This window comes from Dasypus novemcinctus, chromosome 8 (assembly GCF_030445035.2).
Source record: "Dasypus novemcinctus isolate mDasNov1 chromosome 8, mDasNov1.1.hap2, whole genome shotgun sequence".
In the NCBI taxonomy this organism is placed as follows: Eukaryota; Metazoa; Chordata; class Mammalia; order Cingulata; family Dasypodidae; genus Dasypus; species Dasypus novemcinctus.
In genome coordinates this window covers 18,729,490-18,745,148 of record NC_080680.1, presented here as the reverse complement: position 1 = coordinate 18,745,148, position 15,659 = coordinate 18,729,490, and the positions used below count along the sequence as shown (strand labels likewise).

The 15,659-nt window shown below is 36.9% G+C and overlaps 1 protein-coding gene and 1 pseudogene across 2 annotated transcripts in view; one reads left to right on the top strand and one right to left on the bottom strand.

The window, feature by feature from the left end:
- The window catches only part of SLC35D2 (solute carrier family 35 member D2), a 47,230-nt gene that overhangs the window by 28,009 nt on the left and 3,562 nt on the right, over positions 1–15,659 (bottom strand). Inside the window, exons 2-4 of one of the 2 annotated variants that reach the window (XM_004470943.5) lie at positions 12,173–12,206; positions 8,602–8,688; positions 1,593–1,660 (exon numbers count right to left, since the gene is read on the bottom strand). In XM_004470943.5, the coding sequence (XP_004471000.1) occupies positions 1,593–1,660; positions 8,602–8,688; positions 12,173–12,206 (189 nt within the window). The remainder of the gene's footprint in view (positions 1–1,592; positions 1,661–8,601; positions 8,689–12,172; positions 12,207–15,659) is intronic. The other variant, XM_058301550.2, reaches the window with a different exon arrangement.
- LOC139439428 (ras-related protein Rap-1A pseudogene) lies at positions 3,613–4,366 on the top strand (annotated as a pseudogene).

Genomic DNA, 15,659 nt, shown 5'->3' with positions numbered 1-15,659 from the left:
AATTACTTCTACAATGAATTGAAACATATCAAGTAAATAAAAATCAAAGAGTCCAATATGATAGTAAGAAACAAACAAAAACCAGCCCCCAATGATCACCATTAAAAGGGACAGAATACTGACTTATTACTCTGAACACTTATAAATCAAGCATTTATCCTGAAAAATCGTGAAAGTCTGTCTTTCTTGAAGAATTCTAGGCAATAAATGCAGAAAAACAATAAAATTAGAAAATCACCACTTTGCAACTCCAAATGAAATAATGGATTGAGGCAATGATCATCAATGTCTACTCAAACCATTCAGTAAAAGGCTGATGGGTATTTCCTAATGAAGGGACCAGACTGATCCTTTGAAGTCACTACAAGTGGAATTGATAAATTTACTATCATTCAAAATGGGATACGCCATTATGTGTCCCATGAGATAATGCAGTAGAAAGAATCTAACATCACCAATATTTTATTTGCTTGAAAAATTGAACCTAAATCTGATCAAGCCTCTAGAACCAATGACGAGGTTATGGAAAATATGAGGGATAAAGGAACACTTTACACATTATTCATGCTACTTCATCCTTCTCAATATCATTTGCTTGTTCCTCCTCCCATCAAAGAGGAACTGCAGGCAGAGACCCCAGTTCATGAGGTCTTCAGTGTTAGCTGAGGCCATACTCCACAGCTGCAGGTGAACCACAGCTACGCCAGGAGAATGGGCAGTGAAAGAGCAATCGCATCTACTACCAGAAGCTTTAATACAACTATGAGGTGATCCAAGCATTATTAAGGAAAAATAATTTCCTAATCCCAGAAGGACACAACAAACCAACTAAAATGTACCACTAAAAAACAGCATTCCACATTCTGTTTTTCACAATCGAACTTATTCTTTCCAAAGAAGAAGGGACTACAATTCCACATTTCACCTTCTGGCCTACCTCCTATCTGCCTCTTTTCCATGCTAATTATACAAACAGGTTTTCCTCACCCTTTGCCAAACTTCATTTTCTCATTTTTCAGGTCTTCATTCATGTGTGTTCTTTGGGCTACATATTTCACACCACATTTTCTATTTATTGGCTAGCTTGGTTTCTCTAGACTTTCATCTTCAGTCTTTTCAATGATTTAACAAAAATCATCAATCATTGAACCCTAAAATACACAAATGCAACTGTAAATTTCAGAAGTCTATAGCACATACTGGAAAATGACATCTCATTTATTTATCCCTGCACTAAACCTGACCTATACCAAATCTGACAGAATGTTCTTGCTTTTATAAAGATGTAATAAAACCAGAAGTTATACAGAGCCTTATTCATTTAAATTAATTTTCTCACCTTTATGTCGACAGACATCATATTCTATACTAAGACTTGAAAACAAAGAAAAAAATATATAAACTTTTTGACATTCCTAAAAATATTAGCAAATTAAACTGAAAACTCCTCCTTGTTTCTTTAAACTATTAACTATTACTCTCTTCTATAATTATCCCAGGCGTCATCTTGAAAAATCACACTTGGTCTTTGTACCATTGGAAGGAAACAAGTAAAGAACATTCCTCCCATCAACCATTATCTTGTACTCTACCTTAATTTACTTGTGCTTGATAATCCACTTATGTGGTTTCCAACATAGAGGAGAGGGAGAGGAAACAACTGCAATAAAAAAGAAAGATAATTTGGTTAGAATTCCAATAATGTATTTTTCTTCATATATAAAGGTGATGACATTCACCACCCCCTCATCCAATGATTTGAATCCCTCTGCCTGCAATGACTGAATTTTCCAGAATTTAAAACACATTCATGAGTTTTTCCATGTTAGGTGGAAATAGTTAGGTGGACAGTGATATCCATAATCATGGAAAGGAAAATAAAAACTGGATTGAAACAGCAATCTTGACCTTGCCCACATTTGTGGGCAATTTCCTAAAGGAAGGATAAGGACAAGGATCTTTCTGATGTGGAAACCCCTGGTTTGGTCTGGTGAGTTGAAGATGGGAGTGGATAGTCCAAGGTGAGCTTCAGAGGGCCTGTGAAATGGTGTACAAACTTCTGCTCCCTGTGCATATACGCACTTTTCTGGACAAAGGAAAAAGTTCAAATCTTTCATTGTAACATCACAAAGTTGGTGACCCTTTCAAAAAAGCTGTGTATACCAGTCACATTACTTTGGCATTACCTTATTTGCTTTAAAGGCCTAGAATGATTAAAATATCTACCAAGATGAAATAACACGCATGGAGAAAAGTAAAAAATACACAAAAACAACAAATTATGATTAACATCCTATAGTTTTGCTGACTACAAAGGCAACTTAAAAATTATACTTCTAAAAAAATTATACTTCTAATTTCCAAGATAATACACATTTTTAAAGATGTGTAATAGCAAAAAAAAAAAAGCACTATGACTATCTCAGAATAAATCTAAGCGACATCTTAGAACTATAGGTAAAATTATGAAACATTACTGAGGGGAATTAATGAAGGAGTATACCCTGTTCATGGATGAAAGATTCAATACTTTAAAGGTATCAATTCTTCCCAAATTGATTTATTGCTTCAATGCAATGCCAATCAAAATCCCAAAAGGTTATTTATGTGAAACTTGGCAAACTACTCCCAAAATTCATATGCAAATGCAAAGGGCAAAGAACGAGGTGGACATAATTGCTTTATCAGATATCAAGACTTTTTATGAAGCTATAGCAATTAAGACAATGTGGGAGTGGTGCAGAAAGATGCAAATAGATCAATGGAAGAAAAGCATATAGAACCCAGAAACAGACCTATGTATAGACGGAAAATGTTACCATGATGGAAGTGGCACCACAGAAAAGACACTCTTACATCGAGTCTGAAACAACTGAGTATCCATATGTGGGAAAAATGAAATTGGACCACCACCCCACTGCATACCCAAACGTGGACTCCAGTTAGATTAAAAACCCAACTCTGAAAAACTTTTAAAATATTACTAAGAAAACTATTTTCATAATAGTATAGTAGGGAAGTAGTAGGGAAGGATTTCCTAAATCAGGAAAATAATGATTAACAGTAAGAAAAAAGGCTGATACAATTTAACTACTTTAAATATAAGAATCTCTTTTCATGAAATACATGGCAAAGAAAATGAAAAGAAACAGTGAGGGAAAAATATGTCCGTAGCACTGTATATAATTAACAAGAGGACTGTCTTGAATATATTTTTTAAAACTCCTACACAAATCAGTGAGAAAAAGACATCAAGCCAATAGAAAACTGGGCAAAAGTCCTGAACAGGTACTTCACAAAAAAGGGATAACCAAATGGGCACTTAAAAAAATGAAAAGATGCTCAACCTCATTAGTAAACAGGGAAATGCAAATTGAAGCCAGGAAGACATCATTATGCATCCACCAGGTTAGCAAACTTAAAATGACAGGCATACCAAGGTCTGGAAAAAAGTAGGGCAACAAAGACTTTTGTACACTTTTGTCAAGGCATGCAAATTGGTCTAAGCACTTGGGAGAACTGTTTGACATTACCTACTGAAGTTGAAGGTAGGCACACCCTTAGAGCCAGCAGGTCTACTCCTTAAGATGCACAACAGAGAAACTCGCAAACATGTGCAACAGGATCCAATTAAGTATGTTCGGAGCAAGACTTTTTGTTTTCCCAGCCCAATACTGGAAACAACCCAAATTATCCTCAACAATAGAATGGATTTTTTTAAACCTGTGGTGGAGAGGAGGGAGGAGGAGGTGGAGGAAGTGGTGGAGGAGGCACTGTTTGGGGGGAGGACCTGTCAATATTCAAACAGACCACACCAGGTGTGAGTGCCAGCTAGTGGTCGGTGGTTCAGGAGGCATGGGGAAGGCTGTTTTGACAGTTGAATTTGTTCAGGGAATTTTTGTTGAAAGATATGATCCAACAACAGAGGATTCCTAAAGAAAGCAAGTTGAAGTAGACTACTAACAGTGTATGCTCAAAATCCTGGCTACAGCAAGGACAGAGCAATTTACAGCCACGAGGGATTTCTATATGAAGAATGGCTAAGGGTTTGCATAGTATATTCTATTACAGCTCAGTCTATACTTAATGACTTACAGGACCTGAGGGAATAGATTTTACCAGTTAAGGACAAAGAAGATGTTCCGGTGATTGTCACTGGCAGTAAATGCCACCTGAAAGATAAGCAAGTAATTGGCAAAGAAGAGGGTCAGAATTTAGCAAGATCGTGTTGTTACTGTGCCTTTTTAAAATCTTCTGCAAAGTGAAAGATCAAAGTTAATGAGATATTTTATGATCTGGTCAGGCAAATAGAAAAACACCAGTAGAAAAGAAGAAGCCTAAAAAGAAATCCTGCCTGCTGCTCTAGACCTCCAGTAAAGGAGCTCTGGCCAGACTACAGGAATGAACTCTTGCCTAATTGGAAAGTGCCAGCATTCCAGACATAAAAAAGTAAATCTGAAGAGGATTCTCCTATTTCATATATTATGTGAAGAATTTACATCTTATATTGGTTTGCATAAGTTCCTTGGAGAAAAAAATTGCTCTGTGTATACAAATAGTATTTCTCCTTTGCAATAGCAGTTATAACAGGTGTGAAAATAAATATATTTGACTAATAAGATTATACAAAAGAGCATAGAAGCACTTCAAATGTTAGATATTGCCACTATAATCAGATGACTTCATATTGACCTTTTAATCATGATTCTTCCTTGTCAAGCACTAAAAAGTTGAACCATTAAACTTTAAATCTGTAATGATATAAATTATGAAATTTCCCTCAACTCATTGCAGCAGATAACTTTTCTGAGTCATTGACTTCATTTCATATTTTTAAAATTTTGAAATATTATTCTTTCATTGTATTCTAATTAAAATTGTACTTAATGCTTTTTGGGAAAATGGGTCTTTTATAAGAAAAAACTGGGATAACTGATTTCTATGGCTTTCAAAGCTAAAATATAAAATATACTAAACTAACTCTAATATTGTTTCTTGTGTTTTACTGTCAGATTAAATTACAGCTTTTATGGATGATCAAATTTCAGTACATTTGCATTTGGTTTGTATAGGTTTGTTTGTCTTTTTATTGCTTATAGATTGAAGACCTTTATTTTATACTGACCAGATTGTTTTAAATGTGACAGTAGCCCCTTTCTGCCTGGTAACTGCAGAATATTCATTCAGCTTTAAACCCCACAAAGTGACCAGCGATTTCTCTAGAAACACAGACGTCAGGCTCTTTGTTCTGGATATATTATTTCAACTATACAGTAAACTACATAGTAAACTACCAGACTACATAGAATAGTTTTGTATACTCTCTCTTGATCTTAAAAATTATGTCTTGTTGAATGAAAATATCACTGTGTAATATTTTTATCTGTAAAAGGATAAATTTAATACTGTACCAGCATTTAATTTATACTATTTCACTTCTGCCACAGTTTGTAATTTCATCAAGGGAATCCTATTGCCATTGTTAATTTGCTGGGTGTGAGCCCACCAATGACGTGTCATGTGAAAATTTTCAAACTTGTTTTATAATAGATTGAAGGATTTGAGAGAGGTGAGTAGATGTCAAAAAAACAGAAAAGGAACGTGCCCATTGCTTTTGCTTTGACTATATGAAGTAGTATAGTAGTAATATGGAAAAAACTGCTCAATTTAAAAATTTAGCTGGTTCTAGTGGTGCTTTTCTTTTCCTTCCCAGTTTCTTCCATTTTTCAAAAGATGAGGCTTAAGTAGTACACAGAGGGAAGTGGACTTGGCCCAGTGGTTAGGGCGTCCGCCTACCACATGGGAGATCCGGGGTTCAAATCCCAGGCCTCCTTGACCCGTGTGGAGCTGGCCCATGCGCAGTGCTGATGCGCGCAAGGAGTGCCGTGCCACTCAGGGGTGTCCCCCCGCGTAGGGGAACCCCACGCACAAGGAGCACACCCTGTAAGGAGAGCCGCCCAGTGCGAAAGCAAGTGCAGCCTGCCCAGGAATGGCGCCACACACACGGAGAGTTGACGCAGCAAGATGATGCAACAAGAAGTGACACAGATTCCCGGTGCCGCTGATAAGGATAGAAGCAGTCACAGAAGAACACACAGCGAATGGACACAGAGAGCAGACAACTGCGGGGGGGGGAGGGGGGAAGAGAAGGGAGAGGGAAAAAAAAAAAAGTAGTACACAGAACTAGGGTGATATATTACCTATTTATTCTCCATAGTGAGAAGTAAAACACATAGCTTGTTAGCCATTTAAGTGCTGGGGAAGGAAAGAACCAAGATTAGGTAACCCAAGCCTTTTCTCTGAATATTAAGTAGGAGACCAGTCCCAAAATATCTAAATCATTGCTCAGGGATATAGTACTCTTAAGATGTAACTAGTTGTGAAGATACGTTCATGCACCTTGCTGAGATTTTCCAGGAGCGTGGTCAGCCCATCAGTTAAAAAATTGAAATGTAAAACTCAGATTTCAAATGTAAGTTCTGACCAACCTGAGAAAATGGTAAAATATTGTGAAAAATATTTGGAGATTGTATTCTTTTGAGTTTCTAGTAAAACTGGAAAAAAAAATAATTAAAACTGTGGTCAATTTATACCATGCAAGAATGAAAGAGCTCCAGCTGCACACAACAATATGGATGGATCTTCCCATCACAACATCAAGTGGCAGAAGCAAGATATAAAGGAATATTTAGAATTTTATTCCCATTTTATATAAAGTTAAAAAACAGGTAAAGCAAAGCTTTAGAATTTAAGGATGCACATTGTCCAGAAAATTGTGTTCTTAAGCCCATTTCTGTGCATGTAAACCTATTTATGTGGGACCTTTTGATTAAATTCAGTTAAGGGACCTTTTAAGCAGATCCCTTCTGATTAGATCACTTCAGTTCTGGATCTTTGATTAGACTGTGGAGCTCAAAGTGTGTCTTAATCCTTTTCCTGGAGTCCTATATAAATGGAGAAAACAGAGAAAGAGAGTTGACATTTTACCCCGCCACGTGAGAGAGGACTCCAGGATTGCCTGCAGTTGCAGAAAGGAGAGAGAAACCCCAAGAGCCTGAGAGAGAGGCCACAGGCTGGAATCAGTGCAACAGTCAAAGCTGAAGCAGTGAGGCCCAGAAGAGAAAGAGGAGAGATGAGCCATATGCCTGACTGCCCGCAGCTGAGTTCAGGGAGAAAGTGAACCTGGAGGAGAAGGCAGAGATTGGCCACCATTTTGCCTCGCCACGTGGCAGGAGTCCAGGATCGCCAGCCGCCAAACTGTGGTGAGAGAACATCACTGATGATGCCCTGATGTGGACATTTTCAAAGCCTTGGAACTGTAAGCTTCTACCCTAATAAATTCCTATTATAAAAGCCAACACATTTCTGGTATTTTGCATTGGCAGCCTTTAGCAAACTAAGACACATACAAATTTAGAAAATATACAAAGAAAGCAAGAAAACTGTTACAATCAAAGTCAGAACAGTGAGTAAGGAGGGTTTTGTGATCCCTTTTCATGACCTAGGTAATTATTCATTCAACTTATGTTTGCGTTTGATGACTTTTCTCTATGCATAGATTATATTTCACAATTTTTAAAATGTTTAAGTTGTTTTAAAAATACTTAAAAATTATACTAGATTATAAAATAAGTGTGAGCAATCCAAACAATATTCTGATTTTTCCCACGATGGCTAAGTCAATATCTTTCTTATACTATCAGATAGGCAGCATTTTTTCCCCTCTATCAGTGGATGTCCTTGATTGCTGATTCTTTAAGTATGGCTTAGTGTGTCTGACAAAGAACCCAGCCCTAACTACTGGTATTTTTCCAGGCATTTGAGACATGGCAGTGAACAAGTCACAAAAGGTCCTTAACCTTTCATTCTGATTTAACCTTTCTAAACCCTACTGCCATGATAACCCATTTAAAACCATCTGTTGTATGAGGATGCTGTAATAATTAAATGGTACCTAGCAACTGTTCCATAAAAGTAGTTCCATTCCACATTCCCAGGAGTAAATGTGTTCCTGAAGGAATGGCAAATATCTTGTTTTCAGTTCCATCACGGAAAAAGCTATGTATTTCTATATATATCAAATTGTAATCTTCAGGTCACCCATAGCTTTTATCAACCCAAGCTGAAAATGGAAACTTAGAACATGAGTCCACATACTAGGGACCCGGGGTCAAATTCGGCCCATCCCATTTTAAAAATAAAGTTTTAGTGGAACACAACTAGGCCCATTCATTTATGCACTGTATGGCAGCTTCTCCACTACAATGGCAGATTTGAGTAGTTGAGTAGTTGCAACAGAAATTATCTGGCCCACAAAGCCTAAATATTTGCTATTTGGTCCTTTACAAAAAATTTTGTCAATCTTGATTTACAGCTTTACCATTTCAGAAGACACAAAATATTTATTCATTGTAAATTATTAAGCACTCACTTTTTCCAATGTGACGTAAATGGACAACTGAACGATATAAAATGTTTATTAAGTCTCTGTCCAATGAAAGCAGAAAGGACAGGGTATATACTAACACTCTAGAATCAATTTGTAATTCTGCAGTATTTGCATCTTCCATCATAGCTTCCATCATACTTTTCATCACATACCTTTACAGGAATTTTCTTGTCAAAATCAGGGAAGTGAATTATTTTATTTAGCTTGGACACATACAGTATCATTATGGTGGTTGCCATCTAAAGAAAGGGGGAGAGAGAAACTTCAGGAAAATAACTGGAAATATTGCTTGATGTACAAAGACATCATCAGAAGTCAACAGTTATATTTAAAAACAACTCTAGCAACAACAAAAAAATCCATTTTCCAGGTTCCAGGGAAAAAGAACTATTCCTTGGAATATTAAAATATTTTTTCTTGTCACTGTATGGGTTCCATCAGAAGTATAGGCAAAAGTGTAGCATCAAATAGACTCACACACACACACATTATCTCCAGAGGTTCAGGGAACAGTGACAGAGGGAGAAAAGGTGGCTCTGGTGGGTGAGATCCCACATGGCTCCTGGACTGCATTTTGCACATGCTGAGCCTATGGTCACATCAGAAACCTTCCCCCATAAAGTATGGAGAGGGCAGGAGCTGGAGACAAACAATTAAAAAAGAAGCTCCACACATAAACACACATTTTTTAGATCCAATATTCTCATAACACAGATGACAAAATAAGAAAACGAATGTAAAGAGGGATTTATGTTTCTGTTCAGTCTAGCTAGTACTGCAAAAATGTCTCATTTAAATCCTACTCATCTGGAGTAAACCAGATAGATTAGAAATAATTCATATCACTACTACAGAATTAAACATTTTAATACCATCTTCTTATGCAAATATTAGAAGTTATTTGATTTTCTTCAATTTAGAATGTAATAGTTGGTTCCTTCAACATGATTATAATCCTAAACCTTGTTCCTAACAAGTTTACAAACTTAGTGCTTACGATAGAGTTATGTAATTAGGGCACATCCTGAATTATAATTTTGGTTTGTATTTATGCCTTACTTTATAATTACATCCTTATAGAAATACCCTAAGGTTTATTTAAAATATTCTGTAATTCAAACTTTTCAAAATTAGATCTGACTGGCCTCTTCCAACACATTGTAAATCCAAAAGTCTTTACTTTAATTGAGTATAAACCAGTGGAGTGTGAAGAACAGTGAATTGATTTGCCTTGGTGATTACAAAAGACACATATTACATATTCACTGAACTTTTAAAAATGCTTTCTCTATACTATTTTATATTAAATACAAAGATGCTGTTTATGTGTTTGATCTTCAGGAAATACAATGATTCCTTGCTATAATTTTTTCTCCCTAAAAGGATGTGGCAAAGAGCTATTCACTTATTAGCAAAAACATTTGATCAGAATATATGTTTTATTTTTAAATAAGTTAAAAATACTTTGTCGAGTCAACTATATCCTTCATACTGTCCCCAGGTTCTGTTTTCATGACCAATTAGCAAAAGAATAAAAAGAACTAAGAATGAACTACATTATTCCTGCACAAATAACTTGTAGTTCTCATGGCTAGATTTTAATAACCAAAGGTAGCTGTTTATATTTGATCCAGAGGACTAAAGAGCTAAATTCAGTACAGCAGTAGGAAAACCTTACTGTGACAAAAAAAAAAAAAAGAGTACTCTTGTCCTTACTGATTCTCTATATAAAACCTTCAGAGCATGTTAATTTTCACACTGAATTATATTTTAAATTTTTCACCTAGTTGACTACATTTTACTATTTTTTGATTCCCAGAATATGACATTATCAAAAGGTCAAACTACTTGACAGGCTTTCTTACAATGACAATGTAAAATCATATTCTTAAATGTCACACAAATTCCCTCTAGTGATATATTCAGTGTATTCTGTAATAAGATTTTCTCCTTCTTATTAGCCTGCAAAACCAGCATTCTCAAACCATGAACCCTGCAGCTAAAAGTCATATAAATGACAGCCTTTTCCAAATTCACAAAAAAAAAACTTTGGTTAACAATTTTCTTAATTTTAAGTTTTTCCTCTTATAAATTAAAGCAAAAACAAAACTAAAAAAACCTTTTGCTCCTGTTACTGCTTTTCTTCTGGAAAGCCCCAAGATATAACCAAAAGAATAAGCAAGTCACAAACTAGTATTAATGGGAAATTTCAAAAACAGTTAAATGGGCTTAGTGTGACAGCTTATCCAAGTTTACTCTTTTTAAGATTTATTTTCCACCCTTACCCTTCTCCCACCCTGCTGTTTTTGCTGTCTGCATTGTCTTCTCTCTCTCTTTTTTTTTTAAAGATTTATTTATTTCTCTTCCCTCCCCAAGTTGTCTGTTCTCTGTGTCTATTTGCTGCGACGTCTTCTTTGTCCGCTTCTGTTGTTGTCAGCGGCACGTGAATCTGTGTCTCTCTTCTTGTTGTGTCATCTTTTTGTGTCAGCTCTCCATGTGTGCGGCACCATTCCTGGGCAGGCTGCACTTTCTTTTGCGCTGGGCGGCTCTCCTTACGGGGCGCACTCCTTGTGTGTGGGGCTCCCCTTCGCAGGGGACACCCTGCGTGGCACGGCACTCCTTGCGCGCATCAGCACTGCGCATGGGCCAGCTCCACACGGGTCAAGGAGGCCCAGAGTTTGAACCGTGGACCTCCCATGTGGTAGGCAGACGCCCTAACCACTGGGCCAAGTCTGATGCCCTGTATTGTCTTCTCTTCTCATTTTCTCTCCTCTAGAATTCACTGGGATTCAATCCTGGAGACTCCTGACTCGAGGAAAGGTTCCCTGTCAATTGGACCACCTCAGTTCCTGGTTTCCACCTCAGTTCCTGGTTTCTGCTGCACTTCACCTTGACTCTCCCCTTGTCTCTCTTTTATTGCATCATCACATTGCTGCATGACTCACTTGCGTGGGCACTGGCTCACCACGGGGGCACTTGTGCTCACCACGTGGGCACTTGCACTCACCACGTGGGCACTTGCACTTACCGGTTCACCACACAGGCACTTGTGTGGGCACCAGCATGTGCACTAGCTTGCCACACTGGCACGCATTCTCTTCTTCTTTTTCACCAGGAGGCCCCAGGGATCGAACCCAGGTCCTCCCATATGGTAGGTGGAAGCTCTATCACTTGAGCTACATCTGCTTCCCCCAAGTTTACTCTTAAGAGGGAAACCACCAGGAGGCAAACTGCAAACATGTTTCATTTGGTCCATAGAGTTTTGTAAAAAAATTTGAATTTATTGCCAGTATTTACAAATTGAGAGACTTGAAAAAAAACAGAAGTCCTGATAATAATGGCATGGTGTGCCCCAACCCCATCCCTCCACCCCTTTTCCTATCAAGTAACCTTGGCTTAAACTTAATGTCGAGGAGCAGATGTGGCTCAAGCTGTTGAGTGCCTGCCTCCCACATGGGAAGTCCCAGGTTCTATCCCCAGTGCCTCCTAAAGGAACTTAAACTTAAAATAAATAGTTGTTTCTTCCACAAATACAATTGTTCCTAAGTTGTAGAATGATATAAAATGTGTCAATATTTTATGTTGTCGCACCAAGAGTACCATGAGCCTCTGGTCTTCTGCCATCTTAATAAATTTGCAAGCCACCATTTTAAATAAAAGCACTTAAAATTACATCATCTGCAATGAACATTAATTAAGAGGTTAATTTTTATTTTTACTTACCTGTCCAATTCCAAGAAAAATTGGTGATGGGAAACTACAAAAAAAAAAATAGAATAATAAGTAATTTTAGCAGCCAATAGAAATTTGAAGAAATACATATGAAAAGAGTTATTCAAAAGTTTTGGACTTTTTCTTTTCAATCTTGGACCTCAAATTTGTTCATTTTTTCATTTATTTCTTTTTAATTTTTCAAACTGGTATTTGCTAAATTTAGCCATTTTCTCTTGCCCATTGAAGCAGACCAAGGACTGGCTACCTAAAAGCCATTACCTCCCTCCCCACTTCTCTCTTGCTGTCTCCCTCTATATTTGGCTGAGAAGCCAAATATTTTCTTTCCCAGACTTCCTTGCAACTATGGGGTGGTCATGTGACCCAGTTCTAGCCCCACGAAACAAAAGGAAGGGTCTCCTGGAGAGATTTTGGGATAGATATCCAGCTCCCAGGTAAAAGGGAAAAATATGAAAACAGAATTTTCCTTTCTCGTGACTTGATCACAGCCATAATGCTGGAGCTGCTTGCCAAAATTATTTTGCTCCCATGAGATAAGCACAAGAGAGAGATGTAATCAAAAGAGCAAGATTCCCCAAAATAAAAAAACAACAAAAAAGAAAAAAGACAAATAAAAAAGAGCAAGATTCCCATGCCATGTCACTGAGCAGTTAAACACCCTCTGCAGGCTTTCTGTCATACAGTAAAAACAAATTCTGTGTTTTAACCAAAAGAGGTACTAATTCTTATCACTTTAAGTGGAAGGTGTTTTCAAAATATTCCTTTTCCCTTAACAGCCACTCTAGAGAAAATATGGAATAAATGTCAATATGCTTCAGAATGATTAAATCGTGTATCTGACCCCTTCCTTAAACCATACACAAAAATTAACTAAAAATGGATCACAGACTTAAAATGTAACTTCTAAAACTATAACACTCATAGAAGAAAACATAGGAATAAATCTTCATGATATTCAATTCCACTTCTAGGTATATACCCATAAGAATTGACAACAGGACTCAGACACTTGTTCACTAGCATCCATAACAGCATTATTCATGATCGTCAAAAGTAGGAAGCAACACAAATGCCCATCACAGACGAATGGATAAACAAAATGTGATATATCCATACAATGGAAGATTATTCAGCATAAAAAGAATGAAGGACTTAAAGATACATGCTGCAAAAAGAAACTTGAAAATATTAGCCTAAATGGAATAAGCCAGACACAAATATTGTATGGTTCCGCTTACATGAGATATCCATAGAAATTCATAGAAACAGCAAATTACAGATATCAGGGGCAGAGGGGAAGGAGAATGGAAAGTTATTGGGTATAGAGGTTCTGTTTTGGGCCATGGAAAAGTTTTGGTAATGGATGGTTGTGATGGTAACACAACATTGTGAATGTAATTAATGCCACTGAATCATACACTGAAAAATGGATAAAACGGCAAGTTTTATGTTATATATATTACCACAAAATTTTTCTAAAGAAATTAAATTGTTCAAACAGTAAAATGAGAAGAAAGGGGAGCATATAGATCTAAAGAAACCAGCCAAGGAACAAAACAACCTAATTGCCATAGAAATAAATACATTTTAAAACAATAAGGAACTGAAGCAACACTGCTGAAAACTGAATTACCAGCACTTGAGGTAATCATAGTGAATGCAGAAAAAAAAGCAAACTAAACAATTAGACTCTAAAAGATAAATAAATATGAAAGGCAGACAAACAATACTATAAAAAGCTAGTTATGCATAATGTGAAGAACTCAGTAAAGAGAACAGGAGATGGATTCAAAGATAAAATATATATTGATTTCCTTCTCATGGTGGGGGAGGGGATAAACCAAATCTTCAGAGCTAAAAGCACACCATGATACAGGAAAATATGTTAAAGAAAGATGAATACAGCAGCCACGAACTCTTCATTTAAAAAAAACTATCTAGAAAAGAATGGAATTTCACCAATCAGTGGTCAAATCAAAACAATGATTTCAGGAATGGAGAATTTATGGTAAAAGAGTTATGGCTGATCATTGTATCTATTTCAATACAGAATGGATTCAAACAACTATGGGATATAACATACAAGTATATGTTATGTTATAAAACAAGATGGAGTAAGGGGAGATGAGAAGTATATGGGTGGTCTCATCTTTCACAGCAGGGAGGCCACACATACTACCAAAAATGGAAATATGGGTTTAAAAACAAACATAATGACTTCCACATATTAATGTTTTTCATGACCCCTTAACTCTTGGAGGGAATACGTAAGAAATATTAACTCTTATAGCAAAGAATTAACACATTTGGAAGTCAACGATTATTTCATATGAACTTCAATTTCTCTTTATTCATTCAGTTTACTTAAAATTAAGTTTCAAACATACATGCAACTTGCAATCCCCATCTTAAGAAAGCCTACAGACTTGTGACTGATGGTGGGACAACCCCTGATATGATGCAATATGAAGTTCACAGGGTCAACTATGAAGTAGTCTTGCCAAGATTGTTTAATCTGAATATCATCAAGCCTTTAGCTCTAACTTTCAGATTGAGGATAGAGAATAAGTTAAGCAAGACTACAAAGAATAAATCAGACAAATTGAAAACAAGGGATATTTTACAAAACAACTGCCCCAGACTGTTCAAAAAGTCAGTATCATGGGGTGGGGGAGCCAGGGAAGGGGACTGTTCTAGATTACAATAAACTAAAAAGACATAACTAGGGAAATGGATGTGGCTCAAACAATTGGGCTCCCATCTACCATATAGGAGGACCAGGGTTCAATGCCCAGGGCCTCCTGGTGAAGGCAAGCTGGATCATGCAGCCAGCTGGCCCACACAGAGTGCCAGCCCATGCAAGAATGCTGCCCCACACAGGAGTGCTGGCCAACGCAGAGAGCTGGCGCTGCAAAATGACACAACAAGAGACATACAGGAAAGAAAATAAGAAGGTGCAGCAGAACAGGGAGTTGAGGTGGCAGAAGAAGTAATCGCCTCTCTCCCACTCCAGAAGGTCCCAGGATCAGTTCCCAGAGCTGCCTAATGAGAATACAAGCAGACACAGAAGAACATACAGTGAATGGACACAAAGAGCAGACAACGCGGGGGACAGGAGCGAGGAGGAAGAAATAAATAAAAAATAAATCTAAAAAGAAAAAGACATAACTATATGCATTGCATGAACCATGACGGTATACTGATTCAAATGTTAAAATGAATTAAGAAAACATCTCAGAGAAAACTGAGATAATTGTGGTTGCTGTATTAGATTATTAATTAGATTATTATGCTTCTTTTGAGTGACAATGGTCCTATGCTATGTTGAAGTATTTCAGAGTACAGTATTGTGTCAGTTTGGTATTAGTTATGAATTTCAAAAAGAGATATTTGATTATGTTTGTAAATTGGTCTATTCCTCTGGGCATGATACCCTTTGATTGTATTAGATTTAGCTGAGAGGTCTTTGATTAAATTA